At 43.8% G+C, this 22551-nt stretch overlaps 2 protein-coding genes across 3 annotated transcripts in view; one reads left to right on the forward strand and one right to left on the reverse strand.

Annotated features, from left to right (window-relative positions):
- The first annotated feature begins 1677 nt into the window (after nt 1-1677).
- Nucleotides 1678-13748, forward strand: KBTBD2 (kelch repeat and BTB domain containing 2). 2 transcript variants are annotated; one of them, XM_048950792.1, is made up of 4 exons: nt 1678-1809; nt 8097-8599; nt 10689-10854; nt 11276-13748. In XM_048950792.1, exons 2-4 carry the CDS (start codon nt 8430-8432, stop codon nt 12821-12823), a joined length of 1884 nt encoding a protein of 627 aa, XP_048806749.1. In that variant the 5' UTR covers nt 1678-1809; nt 8097-8429; the 3' UTR covers nt 12824-13748. The 2 variants fall into 2 exon arrangements, with proteins under 2 accessions (XP_048806749.1, XP_048806750.1); XM_048950793.1 differs by lacking the exon at nt 1678-1809 and adding an exon at nt 2075-3631.
- A 4981-nt stretch (nt 13749-18729) lies between these two features.
- AVL9 (AVL9 cell migration associated) overlaps nt 18730-22551 on the reverse strand; it is a 35141-nt gene continuing 31319 nt past the window's right edge. The window contains exons 14-16 of the mRNA XM_048950791.1: nt 21715-21768; nt 20851-20939; nt 18730-20260 (exon numbers count right to left, since the gene is read on the reverse strand). Of these exons, the coding sequence (XP_048806748.1) occupies nt 20166-20260; nt 20851-20939; nt 21715-21768 (238 nt within the window). The 3' untranslated portion in view covers nt 18730-20165. The remainder of the gene's footprint in view (nt 20261-20850; nt 20940-21714; nt 21769-22551) is intronic.

Below are 22551 nucleotides of genomic sequence, written 5' to 3' on the forward strand. Positions count from 1 at the left end.
TAGTGCAGAGGTAAAGAACCTCTACATGAGCCATTAGTGTGCTCACGTGGCCAAGAAGACCAAAGGCATCCTAGCTTGTATCAGAAATAGTGTTGCCAGCAGGAGCAGGGAAGTGATCATCCCCCTGTATTCAGCTCTGGTGAGGCTGTGCCTCAAGTATTGAGTTCAGTTTGGGGCTCCTTGCTACAGGAAATATATTGAGGCCCTAAAGTGTGTCCAGAGAAGGGCAACAAAGCTGGTGAGGGGTTTGGACCAGAGGCCTTATGAGGAGTGACTGAGGAACTGGGATTGTTCAGTCTGGAGAAAAAGGAGGCTCAGGGGAGGCTTTATTACCCCCTACAGTTACCTGAAAGGAGGCTGTGGAGAGGTGGGGGCTGGCTTTTTCTCCCAGGTAACTAGTGATAGAATGAGAGGGAATGGCTTCAATTTGTGCCAGGGGAGGTTCAGGTTGGATATTAGGAAAAACTTCTCTGAAAGTGGCCAGGCACTGGAATGGGCTGCCCAGGAAAGTGGTGGAGTCGCCGACCCTGGAGGCATTCAGAAAATGTGTAGATGTGGTACTAAGGAACATGGTTTAGTGGGGAAATACTGGTAGTAAGTGGACAGTTGGACTAGATGATCTTAGAGATCATCCTCAGAGGAGATGTGGTCAACATAGCCCCACACGAGGTCCCAGGGAGAGACAGCAGAAGGTGGGAGCACAGGGAGCGTGTGTGCAAGCAGCGAGTGACTGGGGACAAACAGAGGTGTGGCTGTTTGGAGGGAGTTGGTGTTTTTAAGCTGGGAAACGCTCATGTCGCTTTATTTCTGTACTATTCTGATTAAGCTTGCCTGCTTGCTGTAAGATGTGAACTGCGACATGGGCTGTGTATGCGAAGGATGATCTCGGCAGGCACACCGTGTCGTTCTCTGACAGGGGCTCTCATGTGCTGACCGTTGGCCGCCTGCGTGCCTCACAGTGCATCTGGCATCCTCGGAATTCCCAGCTCATGCATTCACCGCAAAAAGCTTTCGCCCTTAAAGGGAAAATCCCAGCCTTCCTTTCGGCGGGTAAAGGCTGTGGAGCTCAAACGGAAATAAATACAGCACAGAGCGGGGGGGGGGTTGAATCTCGATGATCGCTGTGATCCTTTTCAGCCCAGGCCGTTCTATGAAGTACATAGACGCTCCCCGGTTTCCAACGTATTCCCTATCGGGTGTGTTTTATTCTCGCGGCCCTCGCCCCTGCTGCCTCTCCCGCAGCCAGGCCTGACCGCCCGGCAGCGGCACTCGAGGACGGCGATCCCGACACAGCGCTCCCGCCTGCCCGACCCGCGGAGTCCAGCAGAGGGAGCCGCCGCTCGCTCGCTCTGTGGCCTGCGCGCACGCGCACTCTCTCCTCCCCGGACCCCTCTCCCGGCCCGCCCGCAACGCGCCTGCGCCTTCGGCGGCGGAAGCGCCGGGGCGGCCGCGGTTACCTTGGTGCGCGGGCGCTCGCGTAGGCAGGGGAAGCTCAGAGGAGTGGAACAGGAAATGGAGGCGGGCCGAGGCGCCGGACTTGGCGCGCTCGGGGATCTTTCTCCCCCCTCCTCCCCGCCTCGCGGCTCTGCGCACGCGCAGGGGCGGCCGCGCGCGGCGCGTCGTAACGGCCGCCGAGCGGCGGTGATGCTGTGGGGCTGAGCGGCGGGCGGCGGAGGGCAGCGCGCCTGCGCGCCGGGTGGCCGCCGCCTCCGCAGCCCGGGCGAGACCGGATCCTCCGCCCCCGCTTCCCCGGCCCGCTGGCCGCCCGCGCTCGGGACGCCGAGGCGGATGAGGACGCGGCCGTCGGAGGTTTGTCCGGCGGGACGGCGGTATCCGAGCCGCTTCCCGTCTCCCAGGGGCCGGGCGGGGGGAGGGAAGGAACCGCGGGAAGCGGGAGGCCCGCGCGGCGGCCTGGCTCTCCCCGAGCCTGGGCGCGGCTCCCCGCCGACCCTCGGCCGCTCCCGGCCGGCGCTGCGGCCGTGGAGCCCGGGCAGGGAGGCGAGGTGGGGCCGGGCGGGGAGGCGGCCGGCGGCCGCCCGTAGGGCCGCTCGCGGTGCGGCGGCATGGAGCGCCCCGCTGGCGGGGATGCATCGTTCCTGGGTGCCGCCGAGGGGAGAGCGGCTGTGGGGCTCCTCGGTGGAGGCCGCGTTCGGGGCTTCGCTGCCCGCAGAGCTGCTCGGAAGGGCGGACGGCGCTGGCGTTCCCGAGCCCGGTGCCCATCCGCCTCGGCCCGCGCTCCGCACACGTACGGTGTCAGCACCTGCCGTGACCGCGGCTGCGCTCCGGCTGTCTGTGCGTGGATCTGAAGAGGTGAACGGGTGTCGGTGAAGTTTTACGGGCTAAATAGGGACCGAGTAGAGACTGTAAAAGAGCTGCGGAATCAGCCATCTGCGTGCCTCAGATTTTCCAGCGTTTGTTGTGACGAGCAGGGTAGCTATCTGCTGCTTCTGGAGCGACTTCTAACCGTGATGTAGGAACGGCTTTGCGTTGTGGTTGGCATCTGCGGCCTTAAGAGCTTTCCATGCGAAGCTAAGGCTTGGCTTTGTGGTTGTAGCAGAGCTGTAAGATTGTGCTCTGGTGTGAGCCCAGCGAGGGCTGTGTCCACGTGAGTTCTCTGAAGATGTGCGTTAGGAAACCTTCAGGTATGTCATCAACTCAGAACTGTTATCAAAAGCTGAACTTGGGGGAGCAGGTAGTTCTTAATGTTTGATATTTCAGAGTACTCAGGTGTGTAGAACTTGACTGAGATTACGGATGTTGCACATCTTTCCAAGTTATATTTGCGTGTGGTGTAAAAGGGGCCAGTTATACACAGTGCTGTGCAACCAGCGCCGTACAGAAACAGAGCAGAGCTGAGAATAGGATGTTGCTGCTTAGTTGTTTTGATTGAACTTTGGATGTGGTTGTAGTTCGGTTCCTTTTATAACACGGATTTTTGATATTGGTCATGTGACTGTGAAACAGGCCATGATCCCAAAATGTCTTGTCCTTAATTCAGTAGCAGTTGCGTGTTGAGAACAAACTTCACTTGGCTAAACAAGTATCCGTTTTATGTCTCTGGCCTTTCAGGAAGTAATTCGTGGTTAGTTGAACTGCATTTGTTAGTAGAGTTAATATCTTAATGTACAAATGCTTGAGTTTGCAGTTAAGTAATTGCTGGGATATGGTGACGTTCAGGGAATGATGTACTTTGCTGTTTGGAGTTTCAGTTCTTCAGAAAAACATACCAGAGTTCAAAGGGGAGAAAAAGAAATGAGATGTCAACACACTTCCATACCCTGGTGGTACATGGCTGGCCTTGCTGGAGGCACCTTGGCCCCCTTATTTTCAAAGGTTAATTCTCTGAGACAGGCCAGGTCTTTCCACGAAACAGAAATGCCCTTGGGGGTGGAAACTACCTGCGCTCAACACGGAAGCCCAGTTGCCAAGTGAAGTTGCTGGTTTATCTCATGTTAATTTTATTTCTGAGCAGGTATTTCCTTTAGTGCGCGACTTCCTTTAGGAGCAGAAAAACAGGAAAGAAACTGATGCTGAGGAGTGCATTGTGACCAAACGTGTTCTTAGCGTGGAGTCTGGCACTTCCAGGCTCTAGCTTCTCTCCAGTTCCAAACAGCTCACCTGCCTTGAACTTGTGAGTTGCTTCCCTGTTGTAATGTATGGAAAATAGTGCAAGCTTCCAAGTGGGCAGCAGTTTTTGGGATTAATAACACTGTAAGAATAAATCAGTGCTTTGTTTTTGTGAGATTTCACGTTCTTGACTTACTAGAATCTTCTTGATGTCCTCAGGTTTCTGGACAACAGTGCTTTCAAAGATAACTTTGATAGCTTTAGAAAAGAGGAAAACATCTTGCCTCATCAATTACCTATTTCATTTTCGCTGCCAAGGATGCAAACTTGATAGATTACTCAGGAATCCAGAGCTTCCAACGCCTCTTTTTCTTTCCTTTCTATCTTTGAGATCAGTTGGCTAGATGTATTGATTTAAATAATTGATTTTAATCATTTTTAGTACTTGTATTCCCTTTCGCCATTAGTTGGGATAATCATCTTGAAAACACATTGCTTTGTAACTCAGTGTACTGCTAATCCTAACCCAGTGTAGGTGCTTTGATACATAGTGCTTCCCTTGCTCACCCTGCACAATTGAGTGCTTGTGTAGTTTGGCTTACGGTTGTGCAGTCCTTAATTCTGACATTTCATTAGGTTAAAAATAGTGAATGACTCACTTCATTAGACAGGTTTTTACTTGTGATTTGTATGAAGCTGCACTTAGATGGGAATTGGAATTTGATGGAAAGTCCACAAATAGAGTGTTTAAATCTTTTTATTACTTAAATCTAAGTCAAGTAAGTTGACTGTCCAGGAAAGTAAGGTGAAAGGGAACATGTAAGGGCAAAGTGGGTATACAGGTAATTTGGAGAAAATAGAGCAATTTTTTTTTAAGGAAGATTAAGTTAAGTAAATTTAATTGAAAAATATTATATCTAGATATCTCATCTTCTTCCTGCTAGTGAAGCTGGAAATTAGTATTTTTTCCTACAATACAAATTGAACCGTAGGACAGCATCTGTACAGTGTGTAGTGCAGGATGTGTCTGTTCATTAATCTTTGTCTGACCTCAGAAGAGAAACAGATTCCAGGAAAGCGATTAATAGCTTGTCCCATAACTCATTAACATCTGATGACTAACTCTTCAAATGGCCCAGCTCAGATTTGAAGTACGTGAGCAAGTGTGAAAGCCACCTCATTACAATTGCTGCAGCAGAAAGAGTAATTACTTTCGCCCTTACCTGTCTGTTGCTCCATGGTTCTGTCCATCCTGACAGGGACTTGCTCTGGCTCTCTGGCTGACAGTGCTGCACTTTGCAGTCTGGTACTGCAGCAGCCTTCCAGAAGCCGCCCGCTGTCCTGCTTTAGCCAGCTCACTTCTGAGTTGAGGGGACCTTCTATTCTGCCATCTTCAGGGCAGTATGCCAACTGTAAATCTTTGCATCTGTAAGTCAGGAGTGCCTATCTGTGTGGCTGCTAGAACCACAGGACGGTAGCTGTGCAGACATCCTGTCACCCTGATAACATCAGTGTCACCATTTTTCAGTTAGCTGTGATTTATGAGCTGTGTGCCAACCAAGCTCAGTGCTGTGGCAGTAGGCTGGGACCTGGGAGGATGGAGCCTCTTACAAGTTTTCCTTTGGATGTGCTGATTGCAGTGTCTCAGTTTCTTAACCTTTGAAGTGAATTCATCTCTCAAAACCATCTTGAACTCTTCAGATCTACGTAGTCTGGGGTGTTTTGAACAAATTCACTTCACTTGAGCAAATGAATACTGAAGTAGTAATCACTTTAGAATAGAGATTCAGAGTAAGGACATGGAGACTTTAAATTGGAAGAGGGTCGATCTAGACTAGATAATAGGAAGAAATTCTTTACTGTGAGGTGGTCAGGTGGAACAGGCTGCTCGGAGAGGCTGTGGTTGCCCACTCACTGGAGGTGTTCGAGGCCAGGCTGGATGGAGCTGTGAGCAGCCTGCTGTAGAGCCTATAGCAGAGGGTTGGAACTAAATGATCTTAAAGGTCCCTTCCAACCCAAACTATTCTGTGATTGTTTAGACCCTGGGTGAGTTGCTTTCCTGAGAGTTCGATACGGTTCCACTAGGAGGGAGTGGGATATGACCTTGTGCCACACGCAGACATTTGTTCTTTAGCCAATGGTCATCTCTAGCAGCAAGAACTCAGCATGGATGGGGAAAGCGAAGTATGTATTGTGTTTTATGAACAGAAGCCCCAGTGCACATCCTGAGAGAGAGTGCTGGATCAGCTGGAAACTAGAGTCCAGCTTTGTGAATTTACAGTCTAAAGGTGATTCAGGTCACATACGTGTTCTGCAACGAGACTCCTGGCATCTCCTCAATCTTCTCTGCCACTGAGGGTCATGCTCAAATGTTCTAGCTATTTATAGTAATTAATTTCACAGTTTCATCTGGTCTTCTGTTGAACAGTTCTGCTTTTTCAGTCATAACTGTCAGCCACGTTGCCAAAAATGTATTTACACTGGGTGGTGTACATCAATTTGTTCATGGGATCCGGGTTCTGCTATATGATGACTGAAACAGCTCGCACTGAAGTTGTGTTCTTTCCCTTGCTTGTCCTGGAGGTTTGTTATTTAAAATCACATCAGAACAGGAAGCTTTTGGAGATGACTTTCTTTGAGTAAAGCCCAGCAGTACTGATGTTCTGCCTGAGCACAGCTTAATGCCTCAGCCTGTACTGTGAGACTTTACTCCTAAGCCAGGAAAAACAGTGCTGCAGAGACCCCGGATCCCAGCAGGGCCCTGAGCTATTTATTTCTGTGGGCCTGACACGCTTAGGAAGTCCGTGTGTCTCTGTAGCCACTTAAAGTTCAGTGCAGAATCTGTCAATGGATTAGGTTGCACGTTTAGCTGTTATCAGATAGGCAGGGTAGTGGTCAGCAGCGTACAGATGGAGTGCTTGGGAACTCGGGGAAAAGAAGCCAGGACTTGAGGCAAAAAGTCATTGCTTCAGATAAGCAAATTCCGTGATGCGCATCTGCTTCAGTGACCTCAGCGTTTAACTGCACTTGCAAATTTAAGATATGAAGTAAAGCATTCATGGTGATATCAGTTATTTCATCAGAAAGTAATTGCTCCTTCCTCTTCCTCCAAATATTAACCCCTTTTTCTACTTTTTAACAATTAACTGGTTTCATTGGAACAAACAGTGAATATTGGTTTTAGTTATTTTGACTTTTCTGGTTAAATAACAGTGATACCTAAAAGTTAGAGATTCCTGTTTGTGTACATTTGCTAAGGGGAGGAGAAAAAAAGATCTACATTAAGTTTGTGGTAATTGAAGTGGCTTTAATTACCTGTCAGACTGCTGTTGTTGAGTGGTGTTACAGGTTGAAACAGCAGATCTCTGGTATGGCTGGCAGGTATTCACCTTACACTAAATCTCAGCATTTTGGATGGAAGTTGAAATGTGCCATTTCAAGTAAATGTATTTCATGTGTTGTTCATGAACTGCCATGGAAGTGATGGCATTACCACGTGTTAGATAAGTTGTTCCTCAGTTTGGGAATGTAGAAGAACAGTGCAGCATTAAACGAATGTGGAGGTATACATGTGATAGATAGGTACTCTGGGTCCTTTATGGTAATATTTCACTGTCACAACTCTCCCATCCTAATTGCATGTCTGTGTTCAGGTGGAAGGTAAAAGGAGGAAAAAAAAAATCAACCTCTTTTTAAGAGAAACAGAAATGTTCAAACAGGAAAGCAGACCTTGGTAGCCTCTGGTCGTTACTCTTACAACTACTACACCTTTTTTTGACCTCTGCTATTCCTGCACCCCTTTGCTCCCATTCTCTCCTTGTTTTTCTTTCCTCTTGCTAGTAGTGTCACACGTACCTGCTTGTTTGGAAGTTGTGCAGGAGAAAAAAATAAGTGGAACATAAATGCATGAAGCCCTTCTGCACAGGGGTGATTGATCAAATAAACATTGGGAACATGCTTGTTAGGTTTTTAAATCCTTAGCTTTGTTTCTTCTTGTTCTGTGGTAGAATGTCAGAGGTGGAAAAGGAAACTGGTGGATTTTGGTGCTGGGAGTTCACTTGGGAAGCGATGGGATGCTGAAGAAATGGTGTTTGTATTCTTAGCAGGCCTGGGGCCAATAAGCTCTGAGTAGACACAAATGCACCAACACACAGAACAGCCGCATCTCTCTCACTGCAGGTAAAGCAGCTGCCTTAGCTGTGCTCCAAGGGAACACGCAGGCAGAGCTGGTGGGAAATCCAGGTGATTCCTGACAGAGGATTGCTCTTCCTGAGCCTCGTTTTAGTTCTGTAGCCTTAAAAGCTGTGCTGACAAAAGAAAGTATCTTAATTTATGGGTTGAGATCTTGAGAATTCATATACAAGCTCTCCTGCTTTTCTCTGATGTTTTTGTTGTTTTTCTTTGTTTTCATGCAAGCAATATGCACAAACTAGAAATCAGTCTGTTAGACAGTTAGTTTTAATGGGTAGCTATAAAAAGGAAATGGAAAAGTGCTTGTGTGTAAATCAATTTTATTTTCCTGCTTTCAGTCCCTCAAGTGCAGCCACTGATCACGAGATGTTACCACAGAACCTACCTCAGACTTCGCTTTTGCCGATTCGTTTCCCGCATCGTTATCAATCTCTTCAGGAGCCCTGCAGACACTCTTGAAAGTCTCTGGACGTATTGTGCCATCGTCAAAGCATGATGACCTAACGTAGGTCAAAGTCTGGAGCATTGATCCAGCTGGCAAAGATAACGCTGCCTTTTTGTTTGATCGGTATCACTTCTGAACTGACTTCGGAAACGCTCAGCTGGCCTTTATCTGGCAAAAAGGTCTTCACTTTTCTCTCTGGTCCTGGAAATATTAATGGAATACAGTCATGTCTACCCAGGACGAGAAGCAGATAAATAGCGAATATGCTGTGTCCTTGCTGGAGCAGTTAAAGTTCTTTTATGAACAGCAGTTGCTAACTGACATAGTATTGATTGTGGAGGGTACGGAATTTCCCTGCCATAAGATGGTTCTTGCAACATGCAGCTCATACTTCAGGTAAGTATTCAAATCAGGGCTTCTTCATTGAAGAGAATCTGAGGTGTCTGCTTCTGTGTGTAGTTGAGGTTAACTGAGTAACAAGTAATGTGTTACAGAATGTTTTGGAGTGAGGTGAGAAAGTTAAATATATATATATTACATCAGAAGAGTAACATACATTTTCCAGCATCTTGTGACTTATTTTGGAGTTTTCAACAGGAAGTGTGAAAGGAAAATCACATCTGCAATGGTAATATTCTTCAGGGAGTTGATTTCAATCTTAACGAACTTCTTACTCTTCATACTTAACCATGTTGTTCCCCAAGATGAGGTGCCTACAGGTCGTTGAGACTTGGCTATGGAAGTGTCATTGCCATGTTCATCTCTATTTTCTCAGCAGAAGCCTGCTGTAAGGAGGGAGTGCTGTGCAAGCTCGTGCCTTCCTTTTCTAAATCATCCGTTTGTTTTTTTTCCCCTCTGCTCAGTGGTGAAGCCTAAGAGTCATGCAGTAGTGTAGCTTTTAATTTGGGAAGCTATTCCAGGATTAATTATTTTCACAAATTTTTGTCCCAGCTATTGTTTGTGTTCATTTTTCTTCATTTCAGATGAATCTGGTACAATTTTTAGCAGCAAGTGTTTTGTAATCACTAGATAATGATTATTGCTGTTGGCCTGCTGCAGATGACACAGTTCCAACTGTCTATAAAATCACAGCCACTGGAAGAGTGGCCAGACTTAGTGTGGGTGGCTCTAATCATAAGGTTGGAAAGCTGTCATGAGTCCATGCAGTGTGAAGCATTAGAATATGCAGTCAGATCTCTTATTCATACGTGTTTTTATTATTTATGGAATGAGGTTTTGGCACTGGTTGAAAGAAGCATCAAGCTCGTGGTTTTGTCATATTCTGTTTTTTTTTTTTTCCTCTGCTTTGGTTTACAAAAAGATGTTCAGTTCCTAAATTTAGCCTTCTTATGAAAAATTGATAGTCCTGAAAGAGGCTGCGGGGAGAGGGGGAAGACCCGAAAGGCATCTCTTAGTGATCCAGCAAGCTTACCTTCCAGCTTTGTGCTCGAGCACTGCTACGACTGCACAGCTTGGGCACGTGCTGCTCGCCTGCGTGTAGGCGTGCTCTGCAGCCAGGTTTTGTAACAGCTGCCCCCTTGGTTTCTATGATGAGCAGCCTCTTTGGTGTTCTTTAAGTGTCTTGCTTAGCTTTAAAAAGCTGCCTGGCAAGTTGAGATGCTCACGTGGCCAGTGGTTCCACCTAAAACACAAGGTTGCCCAAGTTAAGGAGCTTAGAAGAGGACAGAGATTGAGTTGGGGCAGGAGGAGGGCAGTGGGTGCTGCCTTTGTGCCAGGTGCTGCTGAAATGGCTTTGCCTGGGGAGCGCATCTCCATGCTGCCTTCACCTCTGCAGCTGCAGGCAGAGTACAGGGTGCTGTTCCTTCAGACTCCTCTCAGATCTGGTTTCCTTATCAGTTCAAAATATAAAGAAACTGAAGCTGAGTTTATCATATAACTATTAATAATTGCCTTTCTGCTTTTTGGGAAGGTGCAATAGAGATACTTTAAGGATCTTTTTTTCCTGCCCTTGGTTCATTTTTTGTCTACAAACTTGAATTTACTGTACAGTGTGAACGGTACATAAAAGCTTCACAGAGTGCTGATGCTTGCTCCTTTCTCTGACTTTCTCATCCTTTCAGAGGAGCACACTTTTGGTACAGCTTACGTTTATGCAATGGGCTGAGCTGTTTCTTTTCATTTTAGAATCTAAAATCACTGTTATCTTTAAGCAGCACATGCTGGAGTGTGTTTCTTCCTTCTTTTCAGTTAACAGAGAAAGCTTGCAATTCATTAGTTCTCTGCCTATTGACACAGATTAGTTTGCATATATAGATAGATAGATATGAAATAATTCTACAGAGGGCACTGATGGTATTTTTCAAATGTTCAGTACGAGTGCTTTAATACTGGATGGTAGCCCAAGGAAAAATCTGTAAACAGGCAACCAAAAAAACCTGTTTACCTTTTAGAGTGTAATCACTGAAGACTTACGAAGTGACTGTTTACTGATGGTTCTTGTCTTAATGTGTGTGTTCTTCTTCAGAGCTATGTTCATGAGCGGGCTAAGTGAAAGCAAACAAACACACGTGCACCTGAGGAATGTGGATGCAGCCACTTTGCAAATTATAATAACGTACGCATACACGGGTAACTTGGCAATAAGTGACAGCACAGTAGAACAGCTTTATGAAACTGCCTGCTTCTTACAGGTAGGAGTGTTTTACTTTGTGTGAAGTAACTGCTTTGATTTCGGAACTGTTTCTTCTTTGACTTGTTAGGTTTAGAAGCTTCAGAATAGTCTTGTTCAATTTACTTAGTATAGATAGACAGCAGTTGCCTGCCAGATACGTTTCATGTACACATCCCTCCTTGCTTTATTGGCCCTCTGGAGGGTGGCAGCAGAACAGCATGCAACACTTGGGTAATTACTTTCTCAAACAGCCATCGTAATGTAACGTACAAAATCTGCATGAATCCATTGAGTCACTGCTGTGTTTTTGTGTATATTATGTTATTCCAGGCCTAAGCTCTGCTGTTTAGCCCAAAACACAAATACTTTCACCTGCTGATGGAAAGAGAAAGAACAAACTGTCTGTAGCAATACTGAATTCTTTTCTTTTTGCATTACAGGTAGATGATGTGTTACAGCGGTGCAGAGAGTACTTAATCAAAAAGATCAATGCAGAAAATTGCGTGCGCCTGTTAAGTTTTGCTGATCTCTTCAGCTGTGAAGAGTTAAAGCAGAGCGCTAAGAGAATGGTGGAGCACAAGTTCACAGCTGTGTACCACCAGGAGGCTTTCATGCAGCTGTCGCACGATCTGCTGATCGATATTTTGAGCAGTGACAACTTGAACGTGGAAAAGGAGGAGACGGTTCGTGAAGCCGCTATGCTGTGGCTGGAGTACAACACGGAATCACGGTCGCAGTATTTGTCCTCTGTTCTTAGCCAAATCCGAATCGATGCACTTTCAGAAGTAACACAGAGAGCCTGGTTTCAAGGCTTACCGCCCAATGATAAGTCTGTGGTGGTACAAGGACTGTACAAATCTATGCCCAAGTTTTTCAAGCCCAGGCTTGGTATGACAAAAGAGGAGATGATGATATTCATTGAAGCTGCTGCTGAAAATCCCGGTAGTCTTTATTCTTCTGTCTGTTACAGCCCACAGGCAGAGAAAGTTTACAAGCTCTGCAGTCCTCCTGCTGACTTGCATAAGGTTGGAACACTTGTAACTCCTGATAACGACATCTATATAGCAGGGGGGCAAGTTCCTCTGAAAAATGCAAAAACCAATCACAGTAAAAGCAGCAAGCTCCAGGCCGCCTTCAGAACTGTGAATTGCTTTTACTGGTTCGATGCACAGCAAAACACTTGGTTTCCAAAGACACCGATGCTCTTTGTTCGTATCAAGCCGTCCCTGGTCTGCTGTGAAGGATACATCTATGCAATCGGAGGCGACAGCGTCGGCGGAGAGCTCAACAGGAGAACGGTCGAAAGATACGACACAGAAAAGGACGAGTGGACCATGGTGAGCCCGCTGCCCTGTGCGTGGCAGTGGAGCACGGCGGTAGCAGTTCACAACTGCATTTACGTCATGGCACACAACTTGATGTACTGTTACTTTCCCAGGTCAGATGCCTGGGTAGAAATGGCTATGCGCCAAACAAGCAGATGTTTTGCTTCAGCTGCCGCTTTTGGCGATAAAATATTCTACATCGGAGGACTCCACATCGCCAGCAACTCTGGCATAAGGCTCCCAAGCAGTACTGTGGACGGGTCTTCCGTAACTGTGGAGATCTACGACGTGAATAAAAACGAATGGAGAATGGCGGCTAACATCCCTGCCAAGCGCTATTCTGACCCGTGCGTGAGAGCCGTTGTCATCTCCAACTCCTTGTGTGTCTTCATACGAGAAACCCACATGAACGAGAGAGCGAGGTATGCCACCTATCAGTACGACCTGGAACTCGATCGCTGGTTTCTAAGGCAGCACATATCGGAACGCGTGCTGTGGGACTTGGGCAAGGACTTTCGGTGCACTGTAGGAAAGCTGTATCCATCTTGCCTCGAAGAGTCCCCGTGGAAACCTCCAACGTATCTCTTCTCACCAGATGGAGCGGATGAATTTGATCTGGATGGGGAGATGGTTACTTTACCACCTGTACAGCTCCAGAATTAGACTGCGCGACCCATTCAGTGTATGGTTACCTTGAAATAAATGATTGTGAGAAGTCTGGGAAGAAGAATGTCCAATCGGTCCTTCATGAGTTGTATTTTTATGCCCTACCAAATACTTGCAGCAGTTCAGTATGAATTGATGAAATAAGCTGGTATGCTTCCATAATCTGAAATAATATTATCTGATAATTGAGAAACATGTATGTATATCATGATCTTAGTCATCTGACTTGTCTAAAGAATTAATTTCTAGTTCTGTAAAGCCTGTTTCAGGAAAACTAGCTTCAGAAAAAAAATATTTACTGTTTCTAGGATGATATCACAACTCTTCTGAAAGTACCTTGCAGTTATATTTGAACTACTTCTGGGTGTTCTAATCAAGTGCTAGTTATATAATTGTTGGTGTGGCCTAATTAAGGGACTGTGCTGCACTTAATACTAGTATCCATGTTGGTATAGTAATGCCATTTAAAAACAAACAAAAACAAATCCCATGGATCTACCTGCAGTAGGAAGGGTAGATCTTCCATTGTATTGTAATGTGCAGGGCAAGATGACTGCAGGTTCAGTCAAGCTGTACTATTAGGTGCATGTACTCTATTTTCACAAACTTATACCTGTCTGTTTAGAATACAGGTCTTCCAAGCAGCTGGTAGTTTACCAGGTGTGGACTTAAGTTGCTGGGCTTGCAATAGGAATTGTCAGCCCTCATAGTGCGGGTCTCTGTGGAGCTTTAATCAGTGAATGCCTCCACGTTCTGTATTACAGTAACATTGGCTCATGTACATTACTTCCTGCTGCTGATGTATTTTTCCATTGTAAAACAAAGTTTTAGTGTGGATTAACCAGGTCTTTATTTTCTGTTAATTTAATAACAAGCATTACTGTAGTGTGATTGTGTATAGATATCCCTTAGCTATCAGGTTTTTTACTTCGGGGGGACGGGGGGAAGCAACCAGTTCAGGAATATCCTGTACTCTTTGTGCAGGAGAGCAGATGACTCGTGCTGCTCCGGCATTAATCCCAGGAACCACTAGCAGTAGCGGGGCACCGCCAGCCTAACATGAACACAGGTGCTTCATGACAGACCTTACTAGCATGTTCAGTTGCATCATGTTCTGGCACTGTATTTTGAATGACATTAATTTATTAAAAAAGACTGAATCCAACCGAGTTTGGGTGTGCTTTCTGCTTGAAGTTGACACGGTTACGCCCTCTCCCTCACCCTCAAACAGTATCTCTTAATTTATTGAAAGCTGTTTCAAATAGTTAAGCTACGGAAAACTTGGACCTGTGTAGCTAATTTCCAGCATTACACAGAACTTGAAGCTTCCACTAAGACTTCTGTAAAGTGACACATCTCCAGTCATGGTGTTTTGTGGAATGTAAGGATTTACAGGACAAGTAATGCTGGCTAGTGAAGAGAAAGAGGCAAACTACTAACTGTAAGGAAGGTGACAAATTACATGTTGGCATTTACTGCTTCATCAGCTCTTCTGCTGCCTGAATTGCTTAGGTAAGAAGGGAGGAGCAACTTGTGCTCCTGCTGGTAGCGTGTTACTGTAACCTGGAGCACCAGATACAAGTTGGTCCAATGGTGCACAAATTAGAAGAACAGTGTTGCTGATTTGTAATGTTTGGAGAACCACAGACCTCTGGCAAAAATGGTGGTGGTATCTTGTTCACTGCAGCCTGACCGGACTGCTTAGTTCTGTGGATCGTCCTTGCAGTAGCCTGCTTCATTGAGGGCTACTACAGCAGCCTTAGGTTCAAGACATGCTTTAATTTCAAGTGCAGATGATCTGCAGCTAGGGAAGGAGCACAGCAGGTGTGTTCTGTTAAATGGGAACTCTCAATTCAAGTTTAAGATCTCATGCATGATTTCTTGCCCTAAAAAAGTGTGATAGGTTCAAACAGTGCACTCAATTGCACTCAGTGCTTCACGGGACCAGCTAAAGACATCTTCTGAAATGCAGAGGGACTTCCTGCTAGTCTGCATTTTGTACTCCTTAGAACAGGTTGGTGTAAGCCTGCGTGGTACCTTAATTAAAATTAATTTTAATAATGCAGTACTTAAGGACAAGACTAGTCAGGTGTCAAACAGTGCTGTGACTTGGTCAGACGTGCTTACTCTCAGCTCACTTATACCACTAGATGCTGCAGTCTGTATTTGACCCCAGACAAAAGCAGCTGGCAAATGCAAATCTCTAGTCTGAATTGTTCCTTTTCATTATTAGAGGAGGAAACTGCAGGCAAAGCCTTGTCACACGTCTGGAAATGGTCGCCAGTGGTCGAATTCAACTGCAGTGGGAACAAAGACAGCGGCTGAAAAATGCAGCTCTCATTTTATAAATAGAGCAGTGATGATTAAAGCCTCCAAAGACTTCTAAAACAGTATCTCACTACAAAGCTTCAACCTAATGCTAGCCTACTCAACCTCTACTTGACTACAAGGTACATTTACATACAAGCTCTAATGACTCCTTATGTCCTCAAGCTTTCCTATATTTGCAAAGTTTGCTTTTTTTTCTGATAGAAATACCTTTAAGTCCTATGTAATTTCAATTCCCTGTACCTGAAATAATAAAGGAACACTCTACCAACACTTTTAGTGCATCCACTTATTTTTACAGTTGTTTAACTGCATGCCTAATTGAAAGCTTAATTTTTGTTCTAAGGGGAATAGTCAAAATTAGGGCAGCCAATTGTGTCAAACTGTACAGAGAACATTAGAGGGGTAAGTTAGCTTTCATGAGCAATTACTGGTAATTTCTTTAAAGAAGCTCTACAGCTCTGCCTGGTACTTTACATTATTTCCCCTTTCATACGCTCCATATTTGTTACCACATCACTTCTGCAGCATTGATCAAGAACTTGTAAAGCAAGGCAGAGCTTACAGCCTGGAGGAAAACAGCAGCAGCCTGAATAAAATCCAGGGAGGCAGTTCACAGAAAATCTGTGCATCTTCACACACCTCCAAGTTCAGGTATGGAAGAGGCTGATAAAGCCAGGAACTTGGATGTGGAAGGAAAGAGGAAATTTTTCACACAGCCTGGTCTGGTGGTTGGTGACAGGGGGCTGAAACCAGATGATCGTTGTGCTGCTTTGCAACCCAGGCCACTCTATGATCCTATGATAAAGATGGGGTGGGCACAAGGGTAACGAATCTGTAATGAATTACTGTCAGTAATGAAGGATCTGAGTGAAGTAACAACAATTGTACTTTCTATCAAACGCCCACAGTCAGACCACTTGGAATCCCAGCAGCAATAAAGAGCTCGACAAAACAGCTAAACTTAACACTGCTGCAGCCAAGATGAAGCCATCTCTGTGCCATGTCATACACATGAATCACATCACTTTGGGAATAACAATCATACTAAATCCACCACCACACTGGCACTGACAGAAGTGACCCGTCTCCCAGTTTGAGAGTCCTACTGGTACTTGCAGTGTTTGATAAGGAACAGGACAAGAACAGAAACATCACGGAGCTGAAGCTCTATGCCTACTTTTTTTTTAAGCTCTCTCTCTCTTCTACTACAATACTAAGGACAAAAAACAGCGTGAAGGAATTCCTTCTGTCTTTCATCCTATCACATAACAATTACATTACATATTTCTGCTTTTTATGAATTCTCTACTTCTATGTTACTCTTCTCGTTATAAAGCTAAACAAAGTACAACTGTGCTGCAGAAAGATGATGTGAATTTAATATGTTTGAACAACTTCTTGCATATGGGTATTTAAAAAAAAAAATAAAATTCAACAGTTCTTCCAACAGAAACTTTATCTAATCCACATCTGAATGTTACTCAGATTCAATTAGTTTCTTCCAACTGGAAGCAGTAACTTGCCAAATCATGCTTGGTGCAGCTGCAGTGACTGCAGAAGTTTTAAAATCAATCTTTAATGAATAGGCTGCTATTGTAGAGAGAGAAACGTGCAGCAATTATTGGCTCTGCATCACAACTAGATCTCAGCACCCCAGTGAACCACGCACCATCTTGAAGCTAAATCTTTGAGGCTTAATAGTTGAGAACATCACAGCCCTACCTGAAGTTCTGACTGATGCACAAGATGCCTGTGACCTACTGAAGACTTTAAGCCACCATCAGTTTAAACAGAAGACAAGTCTCAAATGGATCAACAGTGCATCACAAGCAGCTATCAACATCAAAATTGGTGTGTTCTGCTGGGACTACCTCCTCAAAGCACAGCTTTTTGAGCAGACACAGCTTTAGATAGGCTGGATGTATTTATTTTCAAGCAGCACGAGACAATTCAAATCCATTGCTTCTATTTTTCAATGATCAAGTAACAGTTTCTATGTTTAAAAACTGCATTCACACCTTCACTTTTACAATGAAATACTGCCACTTTAGTTTCGCTGCTTAGCAATAATTTCTATGGACATAAGAAGCTTGTTTAGACAAAATACTAAATTTCATTACAAAGGTGCTTAAAACAGACGTACAAACAAATCAGTGGACTAGAAGAGTGATCTGAAAATGATAACTGATTGTTACATTTGAAGGAAGTGCTGCCAGATGTGCTCAAGAATTAAGGCTATGACATGGAAATGATGAAAAACAGTGAACACTTCGGCCAAATGAAATATTAGGTCAACAATACTTAGTCTAGTGGACCTGGGGGGATTTGTGTCTATGTACACTCAGTAGGCAGTTCCCCAGATACTGCTAAGCTACAGGTTGATGCCTTTGTCAGAAAGTTGAGGGAAGTGTGACACTTTCTTATCTGGAGGTGAGTTCATGCTGTACATTAACAATCAGAAATACCTCTGCAATTACGTTGTGACTGAGCTGTAACAATACCTTCACAGTTGACTCTCATTAGAGGTGCTATCACCAATTCATTTAGAGCTCTCCATTGCTTGCTATGCAGAAACAGATGTCAAGAGCCTTTGAAATAGAAATTGACTGCAGAAATCCTTTTGAACAAGTAATAATGCTTTAAAACAGGGGAAGAAAAGAGCTTGCATTCACTCTGGATTAATGTAAAGAGATCACAAATATGAAATTAAGAAGAAGACTTCATCAACTGAAATGAAAGTCAGTGGCTGCTATCCCTCCTCCCAGACCAAAAGTATGTTTAAACAAGTGTCAAAGAGCAAACATACCTATTAATGAAGACAACTTATTACAAAGATCACTTCATCTCCACCCACTGCTGAGTTTAAATCGTCATTCAACTTGCTAGCAGGAAGTTTATTCTTAAGAACATTGAAGATAAATACAAGTTTCTTAATCCAACCTTGTGTTGAGAAACAAGAAAGGAAAATGCTCTTAACCTGGTGGTATTTTTGGCTCCACAACAGAGACAGCCAGAATGGGGGGGAAAAAGATCACAAAAGCAAGCCATTATTTTCTTACCTGCGTGCTGAATCAGAAAGCTCTACAATCATCACCAATAACTGCACCTTTACTCTTATGTCAGCACAGGTCTTCCTACAGGTATTTCATAATCTTTAAAAAGATATGAATGTCTATTACAGAGTCATGGAGTAGGACATTAAAGAGCATCAGAAGTTTTACAAGACAGACACATACAGTTCAGGAGCAATAGATGAAGTTCTGTAGGTGTATTTCACTTGTATTTCAGAAGCAGTAGATTCAGAAGAGCTTTAGGGGCATTTTTTGCCCATCTCCAATGAAGCTCCTCAAGCCAGCCATACACTTTCAGGTTTTCTGTGGTTGTCTTACATATTTAGCTTAATAAACCCTTTAAAACAGATCTTCTGTTTTTGAATTGCTAACTGAACCAATAACACTGAAAATTACACTGTTGGACAGTAACTATGAGATCCAGCTGTGCTTTTCCACTAGCTTTTGAAGTTCACCTGAAGAAAATAGAACCTGTTAAATTACATTAGAACCGTCTCTCATGTACAGCTATTTTATTTGAGGAATGTATGAAATAACCACGACTCGAAACCTTGGCCCCAGAAAAAAGCATGGCAGAACACAAAGACACTGATAAGGGAATAAACTAAGAGCGTTCCAATACAGAGAAGTTGGAATACCTGATAATGCAACACAGAAAACGGTACCCTGTGGGGATGTTAGAAGGAACAGCACATGCATTGCAACTGACAGCAAATAATCTGTTTCAGGAGCATGAAACGTACAGTGTGGAACATGTTTATGCACAGAAGCCACTGCCTGCACTTTCCATACGAGGTACAGCATTATGTCACTTCTCTTCATACAAACTATTATATTCCTTCATGCCAGGATAAGAACTGAACTGTTTCAGTTGCTCCCTCAATTCTGGTGTTACTTTCCTTACGAAAAAAGGAGTTATCCAAATAGAACGTTCCCTGAGTAGGCAAAGAAAAAATCTGTAGAGCCAATCTTCATTTGGAAGAGTCTTCATAACTTCACTGGCAAAAAAAATACGCAGCCTGCTACTGTGCTAGCTTAGGTAATTTTAATACTCAGTATTCGTATACATAATAATTACATTGATGGTGTAATTATATCCTAACAGAGCAAGACCTCAGAAAACTGTCTATGATTCAATCTTAATTTTGGAGTACTGTGTTGTAATACTTTTCATGAAGAGATCTCTCCAACTGGAATCCTGTTCATGCCCTGGGGTAAAACACTGCCAAAACATTCCCTGTTACAAAGGCCTACTGTGTAATACCAAGAAAAGAGCAATTTCGCAATCGTTACACAGAGTTGCAGACACAAAGAGAGCTAGAGAGATGAATGCAGAAGACTGTGCGTGGCTACAGATGAGAAAGGAGAAACACTCAAACATCAGGCACAGTCTTCTTCTGCACCCTGCTGATTCTGGTCTGCAGGTGGAAGCAGCAAAGCAATACCTGGCTTTGAGCCGTTCCTGGGCTTCCACCCATCTCTGCTGCTGCCATGCTCTCTAACCCAACCTGGAAGATGAATCAGTAGTCACACTCTGCTTATTTCTAAGAAGATTCACAACCGTTTGGCTACTTGGATCGAAAAATATAACTACTTTACATAAATATCTCCAACATCCAAGAAAATGTACAAATCTAAAGTCAAACACGCTTGGCTTGCAGCAAGCCTTGTTTGCTAATGTCTCTATAAAGGCTCAGATTTGAAGTAGTCATCTTAAATACAACTTATATCCAGCAAATGCCGTCTCATCGTATGGAGGCACTCACCATTCTATACTTCTAGTGAAACTGAGTAACATTCCACATCTTGAAAGCAACACATGCCTTGTTTTGGTCCCGGATAGGTAGTATTCACTCCTACTTTTTGAAGCAGTCCTTTTACAGCTCAGAGAAACCATTGCACCTGAAATATTCAGCAGCACTGGGCAAAGCCATCACTTAGTCCCCAAGGCTTTGGCTTGACTGTGTAAAAGTGGAAAACCATGATGACATGGCTGATTTTGCACTTGTGAAGGCTCCTCCAACCGACTGACCTGCATTACAGAACAAAAAAATAACAGTGTAATTTTACCTTTACTAAGCTTCTTAAAAAGTACTACCAGTAAAAATAGAAAAGAATTCAAATCATTTGCTACCCGATTTGGAATTTCTAGAATTCAAAACTCAAGCTTGAAGAATGTGTCAGAAAACATTCAAAGAACTTGAATGCAGAAGCTCAGTGGAAATGGACCATGCTGTCCCTCTCCTTGGAAGGCTGCTGAAAGGAGTTCCTTGCCAGAGTACATAGTAGCAAAGAGCAGCAAGACTTTTACAGGATGAAGAAACAAGCTGAGCAACTTTTGGCAAAGCAACCACAGGACAACTGTAGGACTTTTCAACTGGTGATCTTCCATTCTCTTGCACTGGAAAATGACAATGTGAGCAAGGTGCTCCTGTTTAAGTTCACTGTTACACAACACACAGGGCCTCAAATCAGAGCAACATTTTGAGTGGTAAAGTTGCTGTTTTGCATGAATGTTATAAAGTACTCTTGGATTAAAATAAAATGTAACGAGGATATAAGATGCTTCCTTAACAGAAGGTACTGCTTAGATCCAAAACCAGTTTAAAATAAATTTCTTACCTACAGCTTTTCCTGTTTGCACAACATTTCGGCTGGTGGACACCATCACATTTCCAATCTTCTTCCCACGTTCACTGTTTTGCACAGAACTAAACAGGAGAGATACTGATGACTGTTAGCCAACTGACCAATGAACTCCAGGTGTAAATAAAGACTTATTTTGAACATTTATCCATACACAGATCTCCATAGCGCGTGCAATTGAGTAAATCAAGCCCATAATTCTTGTATAGGTTTTATGCATCTTATCTGCTGAGATCGGTTTGGCAAGACTGTCTGAGGAAGAAGAGATACTGCCAGCAACAGGGACCAAAACATCCAGCTGTTCATGTTTACAGAACACGCTGATATATTTCCTAAATGTTTACCAAAACCAGATCTGCAAAGGTTTTGCAAAGTTTCAGCCACATCCAGAAGCTTTAAACAAAACAGTGTTACTCGATGGTCGTTATTCTTTTTTCCAAATAGAGTTTACTTTGTATCTTGCTCTAACATAGAATTTTTGATCAAGTATAATTCATATTTCTGCTCAAAATGCAAAAGAATAAAAGACACTTCCTTAACTTGGAAAGGATAAACCCAAAAGCAAATCAATTCCACTGCATGAGTGCGATGACTTGAAAATAAAATTTACTCATTTTAAACAGCAACATTCGAGTCCACACTTCAGGCCTACAAACCCATTTATGCCAAGCTTAACAACTTCACCACATGTGATTTTTTGCAGGAGAACTTTGAACGCAGTTTTGTGTACATGGCCAACCTGAACCATTATTTTGTTTCGGCCATTACTGCAGCACTGTGCTGTTACTAATATTTGCCTGCACATTTTAAAATGTACATATCAGACTACGATATACTTACTGTGACAATCTTAGTTTAACGTCTGACACAGAGTATTGTCCCTGGAATGGATGGCTACAAGAGGAGGAAAAAGCCAAGAAAACATTATTTTTCTATCATAAATCCATACTTCAACTCCTAGTTATGTTTGCCCCTGTGGCTTACAAAAAACAATCAATCCCTGATAGGCAGGGTACTGTACCACTTTACAGAAGGCTGGGCAGTACTGATTGTTCAGTCTTAGCTTTCTTACAATCCATGTGTAAGCTGCCTCCTGTTTTCACAGCAGGTATTAATAACCTTTTCACGCTAAGGCAGACACTTCTTCCAATTAAGACAAAGAATGCAAAAAGGAAAGGAATCTCTTAGGCAGACCAAAAAAGCCTTGCAGGTCTAAAGAAAAACAACTTCCTTCAGACTACATCAGCTGGCAAAGCGAGAATGAAAGCTAACAAAACTCCCTGCACTACAACATAAATGCATGCTAAACAAAACATACGCATAGCCTACAAGTCTGGCATCATCTAATCTTGGAGTGGAAATACAGACAAAACAACCAAAATAATAGAACATGCAACATAAATCAGCTAGCTTCCCTCCATCCCTATCAGTGACAACCCCATGCATTCCCTTGTAAACCTGGAAGTAACTCATGAGAAGCAGAATCACCTGAGGACAGTGACAAATTCTCTACAGCTGGGGACAGCCAGCAATTAACATTAATAAGTTCCACTTCTCCTCACTCTGAATATAGTTTTCTTCATACAATTGTACCCCAGAATTAGAGTAAGGCCCTGAAAAGTAGAAATATTCAATTTCTGTACTCACAGAATCTTTACTGCACAGGGTCACAAAGCC

This window comes from Lagopus muta, chromosome 7 (genome assembly GCF_023343835.1).
Source record: "Lagopus muta isolate bLagMut1 chromosome 7, bLagMut1 primary, whole genome shotgun sequence".
NCBI lineage: Eukaryota > Metazoa > Chordata > Aves > Galliformes > Phasianidae > Lagopus > Lagopus muta.